Below are 24,729 nucleotides of genomic sequence, written 5' to 3' on the forward strand. Positions count from 1 at the left end.
AGTATAGGTGCTTTATAGGTACCAGAGACATCACAGAGATGCAATGCCTGGCTTCAACATCGAGCCAGCCCCCCTACTGGTGCCAAAAAGATCTGATAACATTTTCTGGATCCAGTCTGACACCTGGGAATATATGCACAAGAGAGGAATCTGCAGGTGGATAGAGTATCAACCAGAAAGATTGTTACGAAATGTAGCTAATTTTGTTTTTCCATCTTAAAACGTTATTTTCTGTAGTTCCAAGATGCACCGCCAATTTATTTAGAATTCTAACTCGAAGGAAAATCTAAAGTTCTACATAGAACTTTCTCTGTAAGTATATTGATTTAATACCAAAGTATGAACAAGGGAATGTGTGTCTTTGAGGGTTCTCTTTTTTTCTCAGTTGAAGTCAAACCTGGTGATATAATTCCTCATGTAAGCCTTTGAAAAGTTAGCCTATAGCAGATATTCATGACGTACTGTGCAAGGAAGCGTTATAGTGTTTGTTTGTCTCTATTTTGCAGGTGGGCAGAAACAACGAATTGCTATTGCTCGATCTCTTCTCAAGGTGAGCTCTAGAGCTGTCAGCTCTTTAAATGGTTTATTTTTACAGAACATGCCCTAGAGGAGTTGATAAATCAGTAATTGACAGTAATTACTTTTTCTCAATTGATTTCTGGTGGCCTTAATTGTCAATAGCACCAAGGACTGCGAAAATCAATGTTTTTTTTACTGCTGTAGTTTGAGATACCATTTTAGCATTTACCTTCAAGCTACACAAGTTTTGTCGTGTAGCTGACCCACTATTTGAATGCATCATAACTGCCCATATTATTCTAAACTTAATATTTTTTCATATGCACTGCTGTTTAATTTCTGTCAGCTCCATCTCGCAAAGGCTCAGCTTTGAGAAGACAACAGGAAACTTCTGAATGAGTGAGCCGTAGTGCTTAAGGAATTCAGTCATTACCCTGGTAATAGACCTCAATGAAGTTAGGGTTGTTATAGCCTGATAAGATGTTTTCGTTGACCAAATACTTTTGTTACATAATAATTTCAGATATATGATGTGGGAGGTGAAGAGTAAGCATGCTGCAGGATAAATGAAAATCATAATACTTCAATATAGATTGTCTTTTTACATAGGAGCATTACACATTGTTCAGCAGGTACAATGCAGCCAGGTGGGGAATAGATTTCATGGAATGCTGCGTAGTTGTGAATTATTACACGGTATGGTGCTGAGCGTAACATGAAGACTTCCTCTGCAATGTGGTAGAAATGTACATTGAATTATGTATATTCAGTCATTGTTTTCTACTCATATTTTTTTTAATCCTTTATGACGGAGAAATGAAAAAAAGCAATATAAAAAAACTATGAGAAATGAGAAGATCAGTCCTGCAAGGTTTGTTGGCTTGGTAGAAGAAGAACATTCTGACATACACGCATGGTGAAGGGTAAATCGCAGTTGTTGTCAGATTGGTCTTTTTAGGCATCATCTAGAGACTACTTTATTTGTCTTTCGGGAAAAGAAACCGGTGGTATCCAATATAGACTTGGAGTGGGTTTTGCATCCCCCTCTTGCAAATCTTTTGATCACTTCTTTGTCCATCTCTGCTCTTTATTCAAACGTTTTTCTCTATATTCCTGTTTTTCCTGCTGAAGGAGCATTTCTCTCCCACTATATTTTAACTGAGATATGTGTTTCAACTACTCCCTCTTTTAACCCTCCCTTCTTTCCCATAATTGCTTTATTTATTAAAGAATCTGGCTCCACTTCCCCAAATAACATTCTAGCTAGGGCTGGGCGTGGTTTGCTAAATAGCGCTTCGCGAAGCTACGCGAAGTGCACGTCGCACTACGGGAGCTACACGTAGCACTACGCGAACTACGTAGTAGCATGTTTGCACTGTGCAAGATGCCATTTTTAATAATTACACAGTGCGGACAAGCATCCGGCACTGTGCAATCATTGAAAACGGCATCTTGCACAGTGCGAGCTGTAGTTTTCTGCCGCTCCAGGATATTTTTCCTCGAGCTGCAGCTTTCTCAACGCGGACTGGTAGTTCCTCATCGCGAGCAGTCGCGAGCTCATGCGACCACTCGCAATAAGAAAACAGACCTCCCTGCGTGGAGAATCTTGCAGGGAGGTTTATTTTTCACGCTCGCGATCGGCAACCTGATGTTGCTGATCGCGAACGAGGAAAAAGTCTCGCCAGGATGTCATTTTTCTTGCTCGTGGTCACCAACTTAACGTTGAGGAAAGCGAGCAAGCAAAATTTGACCGCTGCACTACGCTACGCTATGTTCGCACTGTGCTACATGCAGCTCGCGTAGTGGAAAGTTGCGCAAACTACGCTAGCGTAGTGCTTCGCCCAGGCCTAATTCTTGCCTTACCCAGTGCAGCACTGGGTTTTTTTACACCAGTATTTGACATGTATACAGGAAAACAGGAGGTAAATATGAAAACAATTAAGAGAGCGTATGTAGCTTGGAGCGCCTTTGAGGAGGAGCAGGTAGGTTGGGATGAAAGTATTTTTATTGTTTGATTTTTGCCCTTCTCCTCTCTTAAAAGATACGATTTGGGATCACTCTGTTGTTTAAAGACTCTGTGTCTGCAATATCTAGATATGATTTACTCTCCATAGCTTGAGCCTGTGACGGCTAGTTTGTGGCCCGAGTCTGTGAGATCTCTATAACATGAGGGATTGGTTTAAACCTTCGTGCATACCTGTGGGATAGATTACATGCTTGAATTTTAAGCGTGTATTAAGATCTATGCCCAGGACCCTTTAGAAGTTTCATGTGAGATGCGAGAAACACTATTAAACTCAAATTTAGAGTACACCAAGAATTTTGTGACTCAGATAGGGTTGGTTTTATAGGATTATATTTTTGATAATGTAGTCTTGAAAGTTTAAAATAATTGTTTGTGGTTTCACGTTGAAATTTGATAGCTGAAAAGTTATTCAGTGTACCCAAATGTGTCATATATAAGGTGCCTGAAGAGTCTGGCAAGACCTATTTTAATGTATTTCTCCGCCATCTTATGAACCATAGAGCCGTCCTCATAGTGCTCTGAAATACCCGTCAGGTGCATATTGATAGGTCTAAATCTATTATACAGAACTAGCTGTTTGGAATTCACCACAGCCAGTAGAAGATGTTAATTTTATCTGCATTGCATTGCTGGAGTCCTCCAATTTGTTACGGAAATATTCAGACTCTGCATAATGTTTCTCCTTTTGTTAACTGCATAAAGCAATGGTTGCTTGATTGGAAACCCGTTTGTCCTGGATTTCGAGTAGAATGTGACTCAGTATGGCTTGGAATGAAGCATCTTCTCTATTGTTGCCTTCTTGATCACCACAAGCAAGAGATATGAAGTTAAGGGAGATGTTTGTCCTGCGGCACCTTGAATGAGGGCTGTCACAATAGAAAGTGCTTCAAACTAGTAGAAAATGATACTGTAGATCTTTCCCCTGGCACAGCCATCTTTGTTGGTTCACCAAAGTATGAAGAAATAGGATTATTACTGAGTGTATTGAATTTCCTAAATATATAGTGGGCTTTTCTAAGTTTGCATAGGAATGTATTACCATTGTTTTCAACATCAAAGACTGTACTTCTGATTTCACTTGTCCTGCAATCAGCAAGTCTTCTCAAATAGCGGTGTTGCTTTGATATAGGTTTTAGTTGTAACTGGTTGTTCTCCAGTAATGGATATTTCATTGATTCACATGCTAAAATCATTCCCCGACATCAAAGTGGGAGTCCTGTATAATTACAGAGTAGTACAGTGCTATACATAGCCTAGAAGGACTAAAAAAACATTCACTTCATTATCTTATCTACATCATTTTACAGGAACCAAACTCCAACCAATCAGGCTGCAGCAACCTGTAGAACTTCAAAGGCTTCCTTCCCTCATATTTTCTACCACACGTTGTGTGATGGGAGTCTCCCTGAGCTCCACTCAGTTTATCAATCTTAGACTGCTACAGACAGTGTTTATATATATATTTGTTTGTGTAAATATATATATATATATATATTTTTCACTGGAAAAAAACATAGGTTTCAGGGACGTTCTAGTTCAGGATTACCACTTAAAAAAACCTTAAAAATTAATTGAAAAAACATAGGTTTCAGGGACATTCTAGTTAGTCCGACATTTCAAACCAGAGAAATTCAGCTGTTTTAGTTAACTGAGCTAACTATAACTCACGCCCCGCGCAATGCACTGCTGCTGACGTCACATATTACATCACTCATGACATGGTCAGTGACATCACTGATATCTCAAATGACATCACTGATGACATCATTCAGTGACGAGTGTTTCTAAAAAGTTGACAAATTATATATATATATTTTTTTTTCTCACAAAAGTGCCACAAAGCATTGAAAGCGCACACGACTTACAGAAGAAAACCATCCGTTTTTATTTTCATGAAGAGCAGGCATCAGCTTACAACTTTAATTTTGTCCCGACGCGTTTCGAGGCTTCCTGCCTCTTAATCATGGGTGATTAACGGGAAACAACCGTTACAACGCAACTATTACAACAAACTACTTTTACAACGCAACTTCTACAACGCAGGATCCATTACAACGAATGCCTTTACAACGCATGACATTACATCGCAGATGCTATTACAACGCATGCCATTACAACGTAAGTATAGGTAAGTTTATCTTTTTTTTAAACATTTATTTAATTAAATTTTTTTATTTAATTAATTTAAAAAATATTAAAAATAAATTAAATACATTAATTTAAGTAATTTTAAAAACTAAGTATGAGTATAGGCGTATATGTTTTGAGGTACTGAGGTATATGTTTTGGGGTGTTTGGCTATTTTAAGGGTTCAGATATATTTTTGGGTTATGGGGTACAGGGGTAGTTTTAGGGTTTAGGGCTAGGTTTGGGTTATGGGGTACAGGGGTATTTTTAGGGTTCAGGGCTAGGTTTGGGTTATGGGGTACAGGGGTATTTTTAGGGTTCAGGGCTAGGTTTGGGTTGTGGGGTTCAGGGGTATTTTTAGGGTTCAGGGGTATTTTTAGGGTTCAGGGCTAGATTTGGGTTATGGGGAACAGGGGTATTTTTAGGGTTCAGGGCTAGGTTTGGGGGTACAGGGTTTTTTTAGGGTTCAGGGCTAGGTTTGGGTTATGGGGTACAGGGGTACTTTTAGGGTTCAGGGCTAGGTTTGGGTTATGGGGAACAGGGGTATTTTTAGGGTTCAGGGCTAGGTTTGGGTTTTGGGGTACAGGGTTTTTTTAGGGTTCAGGGCTAGGTTTGGGTTATGGGGTACAGGGGTACTTTTAGGGTTCAGGGCTAGGTTTGGGTTTTGGGGTACAGGGGTATTTTTAGGGTTCAGGGCTAGGTTTGGGTTATGGGGTACTGGGGTATTTTAAGGGTTGTTTTAAAAAAAATACTTTAAATAAATTAAATTAAATAATTTTAGTAATTTTAATATTTATTAATAATGGTTCTTTAAAAATTAAAATTATAGTAATTTTTACCCCTACACTATCCAGCACTTACCCTACTATTACACCCCCCTGGAGTTAGAATATTATTTAAAAACACCTACACTATTTTTTTTTTTAAATATATATATTTACAAATAAATTAATAAAAAATTAATTTAATAAATAACATTAATTAAATATTTTTTAATTACATTTTTAAAAAAATTATATACTTACCTATACTTACGTTGTAATGGCATGCGTTGTAATAGCATCTGCTATGTAATGGCATGCGTTGTAAAGGCATTCGTTGTAAAGGATCCTGCGTTGTAAAAATTGCGTTGTAATGGTATGCGTTGTAAAAGTATGCATTGTAACGTCATACATCCGTGATTAACATGCCCAGCAGATGGCTCTGATAATTCACAGCTTACTTAATTTAAATACCCCCAGTGGGCTTTGTACAGTGTGTCAGTGTTTACGTTGTAATGCTGGGACTTGTAGTCCAGAATCAGAGTCATTAGTGGTTTGAGACCCCCAGTGGGCTCCGCTGTTGCATGCTTAAATTAAATCCTTTGTTGCCCTCCAGTGGGCCTTGAAGCTGACGCCAGTTCGAATTAATCACTCCTGAAGTGCTGCTGAATCTGGCATTGTTCCGATTCCAGCCTCCCGAAGGTAGAGGGATGGTGCAGCTTTCCACGGCCGGGCTGCGGGTCTCAAACCACTAATGACTCTGATTCTGGACTACAAGTATTATCGGAGCCATCTGCTGGGCATGTTAATCACCCATGATTAAGAGGCAGGAAGCCTCGAAACGCGTCGGGACAAAATTAAAGTTGTAAGCTGATGCCTGCTCTTCATGAAAATAAAACCGGATGGTTTTCTTCTGTAAGTCGTGTGCGCTTTCAATGCTTTGTGGCATGTTTGTGAAAAACTATTTACACAGCAGCCCGGCCGTGGAAAGCTGCACCATCCCTCTACCTTCGGGAGGATGGAATCGGAACAATGCCAGATTCAGCAGCACTTCAGAAGTGATTAATTTCGAACTGGCGTCAGCTTTAAGGCCCACTGGAGGGCAACAAAGGATTTAATTTAAGCATGCAACAGCGGAGCCCACTGGGGGTCTCAAACTACTAATGACTCTGATTCTGGACTACAAGTCCCAGCATTACAAGGTAAACACTGACGCACTGCGCAAAGCCCACTGGGGGTATTTAAATTAAGTATGCTGTGAAGTATCGGAGCAATCTTCTGGGCCTGTTAATCACCCATGATTAAGAGGCAGGAAGCCTCGAAACGCGTCGGGACAAAATTAAAGTTGTAAGCTGATGCCTGCTCTTCATGAAAAAAAAAACGAATGGTTTTCTTCTGTAAGTCGTGTGCGCTTTCAATGCTTTGTGGCACTTTTGTGAGAAAAAAAATATATACATATATATATATATTCCTGCTCCAGTCCTCTTTACCCATACCCAGCCGGGCCGGGAACGAAGACACAGCACTCACTGGCTCAGGTAATGCAGCAAAGTTTTTATTCAAGCAAACGCGTTTCGGGACAGCATCCCTTCGTCATTGGTTCAACAATGAAAAACGCAGCGCCATTTTTTAAAAACCCACAATTGGTCACAAAAATGAAAGCACAACAGCAACAGAGACCTTTTGAGGTTTTTCTGTCTAGATTCTGTCCCGGAAAGTCCAAGGGGAGGGGACAGACTTTTGACTCTCAGGAGACTTGAATCCCGTTACATTGTTGATCTTGAAACTAAGGCACCAGGGGGTCTGAATGTGGGGGAGGAAATGGCAACTCATTTGGGATGATATATTTTCTCTTTGTTAAAACTGAGCAACACATGAAATTGATGATGTGAATTTTTTTGGGGAATAATTCAAGATGAAATCAGGAATGACACAGTAAAAATGCAAAAAAATGTTGAAAAGTTGTGGTGGGTGGTGGGTATTTGTCTGTGAGGTTTTGAACATATGACGACTAATGATTGGCATCAAGGGTGTTCTCTGAGAGGGACGAAGCAAGTGTGGCTCCATGCAGCCGTTTGGCTGCAATTGCCGATTCACGGCAAGATTGAACCTTGATTAGGTTTCATATGTAATAAATAATGTTGTGGTTTGAAGACTATGACTGTCATTACGACATTGGGCTCAGCGGTGTGAACTAGATATATCAATCGAGAGAACACACCTCAAGAAACACATCACATGAGGGAGTGGTACCACGACCATAATTCTTGAGTCGTGCTTGCCGATACACGGCGAAATGTCATGTTATAATGTAACAACTAAAAGAAATTGTGTTTGAATAATATACTCAAATATGGGCATTGAAGCAGTTTTTAGACACTCCAAGATGGTGCTACTTTATTGTGGCCATGAATAGTCAGTCTTTCATTTTCGTGACCAATTGTGGGTTTTTAAAAAATGGCGCCGCGTTTTTCATTGTTGAACCACTGACGAAGGGACGCTGTCCCGAAACGCGTTTGCTTGAATAAAAACTTTGCTGCATTACCTGAGCCCGTGAGTGCTGTGTCTTCATTCCCGGCCGGCTGGGTATGGGTAAAGAGGACTGGAGCTGGAATTTAAAACGCGGTACACCGCTGCGTTTCACGGCACCCGACACCAAGAGTGACCCACGATACCGGTGTATCTGGAGCTTGAATATATATATATATATATATATATATATATCCATACTAATATAATAAAGAGCGAGCCCAAACCTTTGAGGCGGGTAATCTCAGGAACCACAGCATCAATCACAACACCCAATACAGCGTTGGAAAGGGCAGTTGCAGCAGAAGGACATAGGCTATGCAGATGCCCACCATATACATTTAAAAGGTAAAAGAACCGTGCCAGCAAAGTCGTCCCTTGTGAGCGTGTCTGCGTTGTGCTGTGGGGGTGTGACAAATGCTGGGGGCGTGTGGTACGTTCCGCCCTTCATGCCATGTCTCATATTGTGTGCTAATCCCACCCTGCTCCCTTTAAATAACCCTGCACCCCATTATCATAACCCACCCTTAAACACTAACCCATCTTAACCCTATAAATATACCCTGTACCCCAAAACCCAAACCTATCCCTAAACCCAAAAAATACCCCTGTACCCCAAAACCTAAACCTAGCCCTGAACCCTATAAATACCCCTGTACCTCAAAACCCAAAACTACCCCTGAACCCTAAAACTACCCCTGTACCCCAAAACTATATCTGAACCCTTAAAATACCCAAACACCCCAAAACATATACCTCAGTACCCCAAACGATATACCCCTATACCCATGCTTACCTTATTAAAAAAAAAACATGCTTTTACCATTTATGCATGTACAACGAATTTCGTTGTAAAGGTATGCGTGGTAAAAGCATATAAAATGTAATGCCATGCGTTATAATGGCATTGCGGAGTCATGGTAGTTTCGTAATGAAAGTATGCGGAGTGATGGTATGCAGGAGGAAAGCTGCGGAATAATGGGTGTTTACCCTCCCCCGGTAAGTACATTGGTGGCACGGCGGCCCACATCTCCAGCAACATACTCATATTTTTTCACTACCCATTTGAAAAATGCACAGGTCTCTCTCATTGATGGCCAGCACCGACATACACTTTTAGACACACCTCCCGCACAAGTTCTAGAATTGCGAACTTTAGAGCTGGGGAGCTACGTTCAAATCTCGGCATCAGCTCAACATCCTGTGATTCCAGGCAAATCGCTTTGTCTCCCCGTGCCTACGACAAATGAATGTGTTCTTCTGTAATGTAAATTGTGCTCATGCCATGTTGTAGAGTTCGCGCTATATAATATTGCAAGGAAAAATAAAGTAGGGAAACTAGAGTTCACACACTACTGAACGCGCACTCTTAAGTGCATCAGCTGTGCACTGTGAATCGGAGCAATTCACAGGCCTGTCATAGATAAGAAATGCTATCAAAACGAAATCCTACAAAACAATATACTACTGGCAGGCAGCAATTCATACCCGGACAACGTCGGGACGGGCTGCTAGTATATATATGTTCGAGGCATGTGGGCTGCTGAATTCATATCTGTGCATAGATCGCCGCCTAGTGTTGGGTCCGGATAATTGCACATTGTTGTCCTGGAAGAGTCTTCGAAGTATCACGAGATAGGTGGCTCCTCCCCTGGACTACAGTGCGCATGGGCATCCTCTCCATCCTCAGATTGTTTTTTCCCGCCATTGGGTTCGGATGTACTTTCTTGACTCGAGTTCGGAATCGATATAAAACTCTTTGCTCAAGGCCAAAAGGCCTTCGGGGCGTCGGTATTGTCTCGTTCGGTGCCTATTCTTCATCCAGTTCTTCGAACAGGACGTCGAAGGCCGTTTGCCTTTTCGACACCGAAGGCCCCAACTACGACAACGATGGAACGGAGCCCGTTCAAGAGATGCCCCGTCTGCAACTCAAAATACCCTCACATTGATGTGCACCCAGTGTGCAATAAATGTTTATCCCCGGATCACGACGAGGCCAGCTGTATGGCCTGTTCCAGGTTCCGGTCGAAGAAGACGCTTCGAGTTCGACGCGCAGCACAACAGTCGGCGCAGAAAGCGGCGCCTGACCCGGAGAACATCTTCGAGGCCGATGACGAGGAAGGCGTCGACGAAGAGGATCCTGACCAGCAGTCGGACCCCGAGTCGGAGCGAGACTCTACCTTCGGTGTGGACGACGATGAAGACTACGTCCATAACGAAGACGTCGTCGAGGTAGGAGATGACGCAGAGGCCATTGGAGCCGTCGATGACGACTCGAGCGATGAACAAGGCCCACCCGCAATCGCGGGGCCTAATATTGACACTGCTCTCTAAGGCTCAGGTCGAGGCATCGCCGGAAGGCCTTAGCCGAGATCTTACTCCACATTCTATAGCCCCGCGTCAAGGCCCGGCTAAGAATACTTCTAAGGAGCCATCGGTCGATCCACCAAAATCGAAACCAAAACCAGTAGAGGTGAAAACGAAACCGAAACTGTTGAAGGCAGTCCTCGGATCGACGCCCTCGGACTCCTCGGCTCCAGCCAAGTCTAAAAGTGTCATCGACCCTTTGGGGTCACAAGGGGGCGTCGGCCCGAAGAGCGGGGCGCCGAAGCCACTCTCTGCAGTCAAGCACGTCACTCTAACGCCGTCGACGTCAACGTCCAAACATGGCGACACTGCCAAAGGACTCCAGCCTAAAAAGACTGTCGAACCGACGCTTACGGCCTCCAAGCCTATGTTGAGCAAGGCACTCGAGTCGAAAACCGAACCTGACCCGAAAGAGCATATTGCATCGAAGCCCAAGGCGTGCCTGCTGCGCATCATGAGCTCGAGTTGACGCAAGGCTGCAAGCATGCTGGTGATCCACCGAAGCAAATAGGATCGAAAACGACGTCGATCTCAAAGAAGGTCGGTTCGTCTCCGGTGATTCCTCCACCAATTAAATGCGGACTGCCCCGACTGCTCGACCCAAATCGTTCGAGCCACAAAGGAGCGCCGAAACCTCCAAGAAGGTATCAGGACCTTCCAAGTCTCAGCCCATTACGGATGAGGTAATGTTCCAGGCACCCTCGTATGACAATCAGTCGAAGCTCTTCATCGACTCGGATTCTGGAAGACTCACCGTTCATAAACGGAAAATCGCTCCAGAACATCCTTTGGAGTCATACAAAATCCCTCTCAAAAAGAAGGATTCAGCCACCTCACCTGTTCTCTTTGAACGTGTTGAGTCATATCCACAACACAATGTTGATTCTCCCACACGCAGCGATGAGGATGTGGGAGATGATTACAGTCATATGGGATTTATTTATCATGCTGACGCAGATCAAGGGGAGCCTCAACAGTGGACTGACCCTGTTGACCCTGATGATCCACACACTGCGCCTGATACTCAGTCTTACAATGTCAAGACCTCGCCTACTGAAGACACGGCTGCGTTTAACGCTCTAATTGAAAGTGCGGCCATGAACCATGATGTTGAAATGCACGCTGAGCCAGTGGAGGAGGACTTTTTGTTCGATACTTTCTCCACCTCAGAAAGATCGGTAAAGACATTGCCTATGTTAAAGGGTGTCCTCAAACATGCTACTGACATTTTCAAGGAGACCACAAGGGCAAGGGTTGTAAACCCAAGGATTGAAAGAAAATATAGGCCTGCGGCTGTGGACCCTACGTACATCAAAGGCGAGCTCCCATTAGACTCCCTAGTAGTGGCTAATGCTCGCAAGAGGGCAAACTCTCAAAGAAGTGGTGATGCTCCTCCTCCGGACAGAGAATCCAAAATCTTGAAAGCTTCTGGCAAACGGGTGGCAGCTCAAGCAGCTAATATTTGGAGGATCTCAAATACACAGGCCCTATTAGCCAGATATGATAGGGCTCACTACGACACGTTAGAACAGCTGATGCAACACCTTCCTGACGCATATAAAGAGGGAGCAGAAATGCTAATACAGGAAGGAAAGTTAATTTCAAATGCATCCATCAAGTGTGCACTAGATGCAGCAGACACAGCAGCTAGAGCCATCAACACTAGTGTAATGCTAAGACGTCATGCCTGGCTCCGCATCTCTGGTTTCAAACCAGAGATCCAAACAACTTTGCTCAATCAGCCAGTTAACCCTGACTTTCTTTTTGGTCCTGATAAAGACACGACCCTTCAAAAAATTAAAAAAGACACTGAGACAGCAAAATCCGTGGGGCTCTGCAGTCACAGCAGTTATGGGGCAGTTCCTTTCGTCGCTCCGGTAACAGGGGAGCTTCTAGAGGTCAAGCATTGCAGCAAGCCCAATACAACAAGGGGAGCACACAGACCATCTACAACAAGAATAACAGGGGTGGATATCGTGGGAACAGCACCAAAGGCAGAGGACGTGGAAATAACAATGCCAGATCCTCCGCCACCAATAAACAGTGACGCCTTGTCGCTGCCCCCCGACCATATAACTCCGGTCGGGGGAAGACTCCAGCAGTTCCTGCCAGTCTGGGAAGGCATTACCACAGACAGGTGGGTGAGACAACTTATCCAACACGGCCATTGTCTAGAACTAACCTCCACTCCTCCCAACATACCCCCAAGGCACCGTCCTATGTCCGTAGAGCACATGCACTTATTGCAGCAAGAAGTAATCCGCATGCTGCAAAAAGGAGCCATAGAACTCGTACCATTAGGACAGCAAGGTACAGGGGTGTACTCACTGTACTTCTTGATCCCCAAAAAAGGACGGATCCCTGCGGACCATTCTAGACCTCAGACCCCTGAACCAGTACATCTTATCAGAACATTTTCATATGTTAACTTTACAGCAAGTTCTACCATTGCTCAGGCAGGGAGACTTCCTGGCAACACTAGACCTGAAGGATGCCTATTTTCACATTCCCATTCACCCAGGGCACAGGAAGTATCTCAGGTTCACTGTCAACAACCAGCATTACCAGTACAAGGTCCTGCCTTTCGGGGTCACTACAGCCCCCAGGGTGTTCACCAAGTGCTTGGCGACAGTGGCTGCGCACCTTCGGAGACAACACATCCATGTCTATCCTTAACTGGACGGCTGGCTTGTTTTTTTTTTTTTTGTTTTTTTTAATCTTTTTATTGAGCGATTTTTTTCCCACTTTTACATACAGGGCACGGCAATATTTTGCATGTATCAAAGATATTACAAAACAGAATCAGAAAGAAAAAAAATATAAGGTTTCGATTTGTTACAATTTCTTTCTAAAAAAAAACCAACTAGGTGAGATAGTTTTAAAGTCCAGACAAGGTTATAAAATATCTGACCAACTAAGCGAAAAAATCGAAACATAAACATAAATTAAGCAGTCCAATACATATTAACCATATACATAGCTCTTATATATAATTCAAGCCTTTCAATCCCTATTCCCTTCTTTCCAATGAGTAATAGGATCCCAAATCTGTTTACCGATTTTCCTTCCCTTTTTCCCCTTCCTTGCATAGATCTCAATCTCCAGGTTATATATTGTTAATAATTTAGCCAACCACTGGTGAAATGTCAGTGGCAAAGGGTCCAACCATGCAGATGCAATGCAGAGTCTCATAACTGCCATAGCTAGGAATAAGAAAAATTCCCGCCCGCCCTACTGATGCCCCTCCTCCTCCTTTACTCCCAGAAGAATTATTGAGGGGGTTAAGGGAATATCTATTCCTAATACTTGACTTATAAAGCCCTCGGTGTCTCTTTTGAGGAGCTGCAGGTGAGGACATGTTGCAAATACATGTATTAAATCTGCATCTAAGTTTCCGCATCTAAAGCAGGTAGTTCCTACTGTGCCACCCCACTGAGCTATCTTTGCTGGCGTGTGGTAGAGATGATATATAGTTTTATAGTGTTGTGCCTGAAGAGGCGCTGAACACAGCAGTGTATACCCCATTTCTAGAGATATGTAGAAACTTTCCTCGCTAATATCCAAACTACATTTCCATTTATTTGCCCATTTTTCGGTATCATCCTCCTTTGAGATCAATAATTCGGCATAGAATCTCTTTATAGTACAATCCTCGCCTGCTTGAATCACTTCCATGATTGAATTTTTACTAAATCCTGACGGGCCACCTTGTTTGTTATGTAAAAAACTCCTTATTTGCAAGTACTTAAAGAATTGTCTTTTATCTAGTGTATACTTGGCCTGAAGTTCGGAAAACTGATAAACCCCTTGCTGTCCCAGTATATCTCCTATCCTTCTGACTCCTTTACTTTCCCATTCTGCAAGTATAGGACCAGCAGCAACTTCCTCCGGTAGATTCGGATTTCCTTTTAGTCTAGTGTATGAGTTGTATCTCCCCAGCCCAAATCTTTTAGTGAAAGCTTTCCAGACATTATGAGCCGCCAGGAGCGTTTTAAACCGTGTCCTTTTGAAGTAGCTAGGTTCAGTATATCTTAAGAACACATTCTCCGCTTCTGGTCCCAGTATCAAGCCATAAATTGCCAGTGTTCCCAGCTCATTCCATCCTTCATATTCTGCCCCCCCCACCTAGCCAACCATATTTTGCAGGACTGCTGCCCAATAATAAAATGTTATATCTGGCAGTGCCCACCCACCCCTTTCCCGTGGAAGTGTCATAAATCTGAGTGCTCTCCTGGTTTTCCCCTTTGCCCATATAAATCTGTTAATCAGATCTTCAGTCTTCTTAAGCATCTTGGCCTCAAATAATAAAGGTATCGCTCTAAAAAAATAAGGAAACTTAGGTAAGACCAGCATTTTTACTACGTTCGTCCGCCCCACAATTGATAGATGTAAATTATCTAATCTATCCAGGTCCTTCCGTACTTTATTAATTACGGGGATCATATTCTTTTCCACTAAACCATCTAAATCAGCCGATATGGTCACCCCCAGATATGTTCCTGCTTGGGTAACTCGACTATCTGCACAGGTAGTATAGTGGTTTTTAATTATCTGGGTCTTAGTAATGTTAAGTTTATATCCCGAGATTTCCCCAAACCTTGAAGCCTCTATTTCCACTTGGGCAATAGCCTCCGTTGGCGTAGGTGTAATTACTGCCACGTCGTCAGCGTATGCTAATATTTTACAGTGGCCAATTCGTGTAGGTAGTGGTTTTATTAAATCGCAAGTCTCTATTCTCCGGATCAGTGGGTCCATATACATCGCAAATAGCAAAGGAGAGCAAGGAAAGCCTTGCCTCGTTCCTCTCCTTATCCGAAATTGAGTTGTATTCCCCGCATTCACTCGCACAGAGGCCACTGGGTTTACGTATAATGTCTGGAGTGCTTTGATAAATCCTTTTTTAACCCCTGCTCTTACCATGGTATGCCACAGATAGACCCAGGAGACCCGATCTAATGCCTTTTCCGCATCTAGTAACATGATCGCCATCGGGTCTCCTGAGACTGCTGCAGCATCGAATAGAGTTATTACCTTGCGCGTATGATGGGTGGTGCCCCTTCCAGGTATAAAGCCATGCTGATTCTTGCTCACCACCCTATCAATTATCTTAGTGTATCTTGTTGCTAATACTTTAGAGAAAAGTTTAGTATCTGTATTCATCAATGTGATGGGCCTATAGGACCCAGGTTCTTCCGGAGGCTTCCCTTTTTTTAAAATTATCACTATTTCGGCCCCCCCCATGACCCGGGTATAGATTCACCTGTCTGCGCCTGTTGCAGTGTCTTGATTATATCAGCTTCTAACATATCCCAGAATATTTTGTAGAATTCTATAGGAATCTGATCCGGGCCTGCAGCTTTTCCAGAGGGGAGGTTCAAGATGGCGTTTTTTATTTCTTCCCCCTGAACAGCCACTTCCAAGCTTTCTGCCTCCTCGTCCGTGAACGTGACCACCGGGATTTCCTGTAGATAGTCTCTAATTCTACTGACATCCCCCCTTATCGGTTCATCATATAATTTCTCAAAAAAATTTCTAAAGGTTTCCCTTATTTTCTCTGATTCTGTATAGATCCTACCGGAGGTACCCCTAATCTCCCTAACAGTACCTAGCGCTTCTTGCTGCCTTGTTCGTACAGCCAAAGTTCTACCCACTGTTTCACTGAATTCATGACATTTCTCTCTTTTTGCTACATATAATTTTGCAGCCTTTCTGGCAATATCTCCCTCAGCATCCCCTTTCGCTTTAAGGAGTTCCAGCATTGCACTATCTAAAGGGATTCCACTCTTAATACACTCCTAGTTTTTCTTCGGCTTTAAGTACTACATTTGCCAATTCCATATTCCTCGTATGCTCCTGTTTATGCTTATAGGAATTAAAACTCAGGGTTTCCCCCCGGACCCCCGCTTTGAAAGCATCCCAAATTACCCCTGCAGTAGAACTATCCCTATTATTCTCGAAAAATTATTTAATACATATTTTCATGTGATCCACATATTCATTTTCCTGCAATAACCCTCTTTCAAAAGTCCAGACTCTTTGCTGTTTGATGTTTACTGACTTTGTTATTGTAAGAATTAGGGGATTATGATCACTTAAAATCCGTGGGAGTCTTTCTATCCTTGATTCCGATAAGAGTGTATTTGAGATAAAAAAAATAATCCAACCTAATACAAATTTTATGTGGGGCAGAATAATATGTAAAACCCTTATTTCCTGCCCTTCTTTTCCCCCAAACATCGGACAGTGCGTTGTTTACAACTAATCCCTGTAGGGCTTGGCATACCCGCCTCTTTCTACCTGAATATTTACCAAATGAACCCAAGCCCAGGCCGTCAGAGCCATTAATATTCAAATCCCCTGCCAATATAATTCTGGGTGCCCAGGTAGCTAATTCCACATCTAAAAATTGGAAGATCTCCGGATCATCCTCGGTCGACCCATATACCGTGATCAACGTAGTCCACTCCCCATCTATCATACACTCAACCATTGCCCATCTCCCCCATTGATCTTGTGCTTTTTTTTTTCAGAAGTACATTTTTAATCCTGGATAGGATAGCTACTCCCCTTTTTTTAATGCTTTGCTTTGAGCTTACTAATACCAGGAAACCCAATTGTTTCAAATAAAATTCTTGCGAGGTCATAACATGTGTTTCCTGTAAAAAAATAAAATCTCCATTCATTTGCCTTAATAACACTGAGGCCTTTAACCTTTTCTGAGCATCGTTTAGACCGCACACATTCCATGTTACAAATCTAGTCCCCATAACTAGTTTGTTGTTTTGCAGCCATATAAACTCATATATTTACATAGTTTATCTATTTTTTCATTATTTGCTGTTTTCTCAAATCTGTGCCCCCTACCAAGTAAACTTTTCCTTCCTTTCAGCCCCAAATCTCTTATCTTGTCTACTCTTTCTGTCACATCTACGTCTGTGAGTGATTCTCCCTTTTTCTGCTGTGCCGTGCCCTGTACCCCCCCTCCCCCCCCCCCCCTGACCCCTGCCCTCCCTCCCCCCCTACTGGCAAACAGGTCACTAGTGACCTATGTCTAACAGCCGAGTCCCCACAGGAAGCCTCTTCCCCTCACACTCTCCCAGAATATCAGTATCCTTTTCTTGATCTTGTATAGCTAGGAAAATTCATGCTGCTCCCTCCCTCACTTACTCTGACTACTTTTATTTCATTACTTTTTCTGTGTCACATGAGCTGTTTGCCTTATAGCTGCAACCCTGTGGCTTTGGGCTTTCCCTTCTCTTTGTGCCTTCCCTTCTTTTAAATAGGTCAAATATTCCTGTGCCACTATTTCAGAAAAAAAGACCCTAAACTGGACATTGAAGCCAACTTTGAGTCGGCAGGGGAACATCAGGTAGACCTCACATCCCACATTTTGGAAGGGTGTTATTAACTGCCTCATGCGCCACCTTCTCTCCACGGTAGTGTGGCAAAAATCTGGGTGTGCAAAAAAGATTATATCTTTATATGAGCGTTTGGCCACTGGCTTTGCCTTTCTGATTACTTCTTCTCTTAGCAAAAAGTTTCCTACATACACTAATATAGCCCTTGATTTGGAGCCTGTGTTTTTCCTTTGCGTCAAAGGGAACCGGTGTGCCCGCTGCACCTCCTTGTCCCAATCCCACTTATCCATCTCCGGGAAAGCTCCTTTCAACAACTCTACAACAAAAGCACGTACATCCGTCCCCTCCTTCCCTTCCTCAATACCAAGCAGTCTTATATTGTTGCGCCTCTGTCTGTTCTCAAAATCTTCGAGCTTCCACAGAACGTCCGATGAGATCTTTTCTTGCTCGTCCCGATACTCTTGCAACTTTACAGCTTCTTCCTCGACTTTACCTGTCCTCTCCTCGACTTCCACCAGTCTCCCAGACATTTCCTCATACATTTTATCAACCTTGCGTAAAGTCCCTTGTATCTTCTTATTTGCGTGCTTAGCTCTTTGACTCTCCCGCCGAGCCTCCCCCTGGATCTGCTTTAGGGTTGAGAACAGAAGATCAAAGCTTGCTGCGTAATCTTTCTCCTGTGTCCGAGCCTGAGCCAGTGTTTTATTCGGTTGTGTAAAACCGCCAGCTGCGCCCTCCTGGTACAATTGTGAGGTAGCTGCGTAGTCCCAATCCAGTTTTTTAGCCACACCTGTCTGTGTAATGCTCCCCCGTTTCTTTGTTCTTCTGCGGGCCCTTCCCTTAACTCTGTTTGGCTTACTCATTTGATTTCTTTTTAGTACGGTATTATGTTCTGGCTCAGATTCGGTATCTAGCTCTGAGGTATCTAACTGTGAAGCCTCCGATCCACTTTCCGTGAGTGATGATAGATCATCTAAGTTACTAGACAAGTTATGGCTTGAGTCTGACTCTTCAAACTCGTCCTCCTCCCTATTTTCCTCCTTGTCCTCCTTATCATCATCGTTCCTGGTAAAAAAAACATTCATCACTAGGAGAACCAGTAACTGCCGGTAAGTAATCCTTCCTGTTGGTGGCCCACCCCAGTCCTCGCATGAGAGCTCTTTGGAACATCCTCGGAGATGTTTTCATTAAAGCCATTTTTATCCTTGCTTGCTTCATCTGCTGGGGTATCTACTAAATTAATTAAAGTGGAGCTGCCTAACGTTTCCTTATTACTAGGAGGTTGCAGTGTCGTTTCAGCTATCGAGGTGCTTTCAGTCATTTGGCTCCCCCCCTCCTGCACCTTATTCATCTGAGCTTGATTCTCCGGTGTTAATACAGTAAGCTGAGACTCGCCCTCTAAAAAAATCTCTCTTACGGGGGTACTGTTCTGTGGATCCGTTTCACCCATTTCCTCTCTCATGCCACCAATCATTGTGTTTGTCTTTATTACCTCAGCCGTTTTTAGGTCTCGCCTGTCGATGCGCATGCGCATCGAGCTTGCGAGTCTATGGTGGCTTATCCACTCTTTATCCATCTTGCAAGGAATCGTGGCGATTCCTTGCAGTGCCCGTGACTTTTAAGCTCAATGCGCATTGAGCTTAAAAGCGCGTGCACATCAGTTCCCTCCCTCCCCTTATCTCTCTTCACTCCGTCTTGTTTTTTTACCCGCTCCGCCCCCTCCCCTGCCCGCCGTGTCGCATTTCTCCTCCCCCCTCCCCTTCTCTCTCTTCCCTCCGCATTTCTCCTCCCCCCTCCCCTTATCTGCCTTCCCTCCGTCTGTTCCCTCTCCCTGCTCCGCCCCCTCCCCTGCCCGCCGTGTCGCATTTCTGCTCCCCCCTCCCCTTCTCTCTCTTCCCTCCTTTCCCCCACCCTACAGCCATTAACACGGTTTCGTCTTTTTATTAATATGTGGCGATTCTTAGACTTGTTCTTGTTTCATGTGAAGTGCTCTGTTGCCCATGTGGCTTTGTTTGCGGTAGACAGATACGCCTAAAAAATAAATAAATTAACGACTATTCCCGTTGTACGATTTGGACATCATTTACACGGGACAAGCTGTGCGAAATCCCGTTCGCTCCACTCTCGTGAGGCTGTCTGAAGAAGGATAATTAAGTGAAATTGGCCCATATGTCGGTGCCCAAACTTGTCCATTCATTATCTCGCATACCACGCCTGCTCTCTCTCTTGCCACAGACCCTCCACAGCCCCCCAGTCCTTCATTAGCAAAACATGCTCAACTGTGACTAATACGCTTTTAAAATATAATTAGCAACACGCATCCATCTCAAACTGGGATTCCTGGACATAATTGCTGCCCAAAGCTAGAGTGATTTGGCTAATTATCTATTTTACGTGTAACTGACTCGCAGCTTTCAAATTAATTGGAAAGGATCAATTACTTGTTAGCTTTCTCACCCAATCTAATGAAACATTGGTGCGGACTCCTTCCAGGCACTACTGATTAAGACATGAGACGCTGCATCTGCTCTGTGTTGCTTCTGTTAAGCGGCGCACTGAAAAGTAGACTTGCACGAGGGAATGAATATTTAGGATACAAATGACATTAGCCCACACACCTGTTGCCAGGCACACATAGGAGTAGACCTATGTTTTTACATAAATTAGTGTGGGTATAATTTGGTACGACTTTGGCACATAAAACAAAAAACAAAATAGAATGACGTATTTTCCATTTTCACAAGCTGTACAAAAAAAGGCGCGCATACATGTAGCTATCAGTGAAGCGGGTGCAGTGGCACCGGGGCCCAAAGATGGCAGGCTTTCCTGCGCTGTATGCAGTTATCTAATGGTCCGCGTGCTCCGACTTATTTTCTTTTGTGATTGCCTGCCTGTGTCCCGGCTCTGTTTTCTCTTCTTCCCGCAGTTGGGATGAGGGAGAGAGTGACGCTGGTGTGTGGTCAGCGAAGCAGCAGGTGTTTTGAGGCTGCCTCAGATGAGCTGCTGCTCGTCATGGTCTAAAATTGAAAATATGTTTCAGTTGGCCTGCTCCAATTGACTTTATATGATTTGCCGCAGAAATCTTCAATAAAGTTCGTTATAAAAAAAGCATGTTTTTCGTGGCACTGAGACTAATAGCGAGGTGACGCCCGGTCCACCACAACGCTGTTAATACCGTCATCATTGCGCACACAGCTTTATCTTTTTAATGCATCTCACACTGTATGGTCCTAATGCTTTAAATAATGATGACTTACGTTGGTGGCGCTAGGCAAGACGCTGCTGCTAAAAGCCGTTCTTTGGCACTTTAGCTTGAATGATTTTAGCGACTCGTAATGTAGCTAAACTGCACCTGTAAAACTTGCTAGCACCAGGACTGCAGATACAGCTCTGACTCCCATGAATGAGCTGCAGCTCGAGCGCATCTTCTTATGGCCCCTCGACTAATACTGAGATTAGTTCATGGACCATGAAGCTAAGATCTTTCACAGTATGGGGCAGATCAGAAGACGAGGGTTTGGAAAGTTTCTGTCCCCATTGTGCACAAACTATTTTTTTTTTTAGTTTAAAGAGGATTTTATTGAAATCACAAAATGTATTACACATAGATTAAATTCAAAAGTGAGTAAGCAATACAATGCATGTAAATGTGTTGGGACCCTCAACTCCTCACCCTCAACACCTCACCCTCACTCACCCTCACCCTCACCACCCTCAACCCCTCACCCTCACCCTCACTCACCCTCACCCTCACTCACCCTCAACCCCTCACCCTCACCCTCACCCTCACTCACCCTCAACCCCTCACCCTCACTCACCCTCAACCCCTCACCCTCAACCCCTCACTCACCCTCACTCTCACTCATCCTCACTCACCCTCAACCCCTCACCCTCACTCACCCTCAACCCCTCACCCTAACTCACCCTCACCATCACTCAACCTCAACACCTCACTCACCCTCACCCCCTCACCCTCAACCCTCACTCACCCTCACCCTCACTCAACCTCAACCCCTCACTCACCCTCACCCTCACTCACCCTAAACCCCTCACCCTCAACCCCTCACTCACCCTCACTCTCACTCATCCTCACTCACCCTCAACACCTCACCCTCACTCACCCTCAACGCCTCACCCTAACTCACCCTCACCCTCACTCACCCTCAACCCCTCACTCACCCTCACCCTCACTCACCCTCAACACCTCACCCTCAACCTCAACCCCTCACCCTCACCCTCACTCACCCTCACTCACCCTCACTCACCCTCACCCTCATTCACCCTCACTCTCACTCACCCTCACTCTCACTCACCCTCAACCCCTCACCCTCACTCACCCTCAACCCCTCACCCTCACTCACCCTCACCCACCCTCACCCTCACTCACCCTCAACCCCTCACCCTCACACAGTGCAATAGGTCTCAGACCATTTCAATTAGAGCTTTTAGAAATGTTTATGGCTTTTTTATTTGTAATTCTTTAGCATTGGCTACAGGAAACAAAAATGCTAAACATTTACAAAAAAAACCCATAAACAATTCTAAAAGCACTAACTCTAATGGTGCGAGACCTATTGCATTTCCAATGCTTGTTTGAGCTGTCACCACCTCTGGACACTCTGAGCGCTCCTTTCTCTTATAGCCGTCCCAATGCTCTGAGGCAGCCTCCTCGTTCTCGAGTTCCCGAGTTATTTCATTGCCTTCTATACCTTCAATCAGCCTTCTCTGTGAGCCGCTGCCCATCTCCGCTATGTCAACTCGTTCTACAGGCTGACTCACCGCAGCTGCAGGTCCGGATTGGACCACACTCCTCGTCACGCTGACGTCACCCTCCAGGACGGCTCAGCCTCTAGAATCCCAGCCTCGGCTACATCTCTCAATGAGGACCGCTGCTCTGTAACGCCAGCTGACCCGGCACAATCATTCAAGCCGGTAGCATTCACGGTAGCATCCACGGGCGCATTCTCAACTCTTAGCGCCGGGAATGATTCAAACAGTGTTGGCTGGCGCAGAGTAGCTTCCCTTGATGACTCAGAGCCGACGTCCATGCTCTTTGTAAGCCCTTTTCCAGTTATTTCTTTTTTTTTTCTCTTTTCTTTTTCCTTGTCCTGTTTCCTCCTCTCCGTCGCTGAAAGTCTCTCTTCTTCACGAATCCTGGCTGCTTCTCTCCGTAATTGGGCTCTGTGTTGCGCTTTCGCCCTGAGGTTTGCTGCTGGGATCTCAGTGTCACTTGTCTGTAGCTCTTCATCCTCTTTTCCGGCCATATCCTTTACTGCTTTCATTACTTTTGGAGCCATATATCGCTTCCCTATGTACCAGGTACCCTGTAATCGCTGGAGCGTCTCTTCAATCGCGATTCCAAATATCCGCCAAAAAGTGTACGGCCCACTCTCAGAAGTAGCAAGCGTCCGTGTAAAGGGCCACTCCGATGAATCAAGCCAGTTAAGCAAGTCCTTGAGCATCCCACTATGCGACACAAACTGACTGCTTCAGTACTCCTTACGTCCTCCTTCAAATTTGCAACATATCATTCGATCCTCCTCATCCCAGCCGTGTTCCCAGCTTTTTCCAGCCTTTCGATACAGGAGAGTGGTCAGGAGCTGCTACCTCCTACGGTCTGTCGGCGGCCATCTTGCCGACTGGCTTGTTCAAGCAAAGTCAGCCCAGCAATGTGCCAGCCACATGTCCCGCACGATTCACCTCCTACACAGTCTAGGATTTTCACTAAATTACCCAAAATCACACCTTCAGCCCGCACATGTACAACAGTACCTAGGGGCAACAATAAACACTATGACAGCAACAGCGCAGCCAAAGCCAGCATGCAATTACTAATCCAGAAATTCAGACCCCAACACCTGCTCCCGGCGCAGGTGTTCATGCAACTGATAGGGATGATGGCCTCCTGCATCTTCATAGTCCCACACGCAAGGCTGCACATGCGCCCCCTCCAGGAGTGCTTAGCACGACAGTGGAACCAGGCTCATGGACATCTAAAAGACCTAGTGTTGGTGACCGGTCGTGCTTACAACTCTCTGCATTGGTGGAACACACAAAACCTTTGCAGGGGACGACCGTTCCAAGAGCCTGTACCACAAGTAGTGCGGACGACAGACGCGTCTCTCCAGGGCTGGGGAGCGCATGTCCTCCATTATACAATGCAGGGACTATGGACGACACAGCAGCAGAAGATGCACATCAACCTGCTGGAACTGATGGCAATCTTCATGGCAATGAAGGCGTTCAAGTTACACTTGTGCAACAAAGTCGTGCTGATCCGGACAGACAACATGACTGCCATGTATTACATCCAGAAGCAGGGAGGCACACACTCTTCACAATTGTCTCATCTAGCCCAGAGCATGTGGAAGTGGGCCATTCAGAGAAACATGTTCCTAATGGCGGAACATCTCCCAGGCAAGGACAACCAGATGGCGAACCTGCTCAGCAGGCACAGCCATCAGATGCACGAGTGGGAAATACACCCCTCGGTGCTCCAACCATATTTCCAGCGGTGGGGTCATCCAGAAATCGACCTATTCGCCACACAAGAAAACACAAAATGCCAAACCTTCGCCGCCAGGTTCTCACACCCGCAGTCTCAGGGCAATGCGATATGGATGAACTGGTCAGGCAGCTTTGCGTACGCTTTTCATCCAGCACCACTCATAACGCTAGTGGCACGCAAACTGCGACAACACTCCATGACGCTCATCCTGGTTGCTCCAACGTGGGCACGGCAAGCCTGGTAAACCACGTTCCTAGAACTCTCAGTGGTGCCCCACGAAAGGCTGCGCCTCACGCCCAGTCTCCTCACTCAGAGCCATGGAGACATTCAGCACCCAGATCCACAACAGTTGAGCCTTGCGATATGACTCCTGAGGTCATAGAGTTTGGCTACCTCAACCTACCCCCTGACTGTATGAACATCATCAAGGAGGCAAGGCGCCCTACAACTAGGGCATGCTATGCGGCCAAATGGAAACGGTTTGTCATTTACTGTTCCAATAATGACATTAATCCGCTGGATGCGTCCACGCAA

General features: G+C 44.7%; 1 protein-coding gene across 2 annotated transcripts in view; it reads left to right on the forward strand.

The window, feature by feature from the left end:
- ABCB10 (ATP binding cassette subfamily B member 10) overlaps positions 1-24,729 on the forward strand; it is a 1,632,094-nt gene that overhangs the window by 1,293,821 nt on the left and 313,544 nt on the right. For both annotated transcript variants that reach the window (XM_086927071.1, XM_086927070.1), the window contains exon 11: positions 507-550. In XM_086927071.1, coding sequence (XP_086783197.1) covers positions 507-550 — 44 coding nt within the window. The remainder of the gene's footprint in view (positions 1-506; positions 551-24,729) is intronic.

This window comes from Lissotriton vulgaris, chromosome 6, assembly GCF_964263255.1.
Source record: "Lissotriton vulgaris chromosome 6, aLisVul1.2, whole genome shotgun sequence".
NCBI classification, from domain to species: Eukaryota; Metazoa; Chordata; class Amphibia; order Caudata; family Salamandridae; genus Lissotriton; species Lissotriton vulgaris.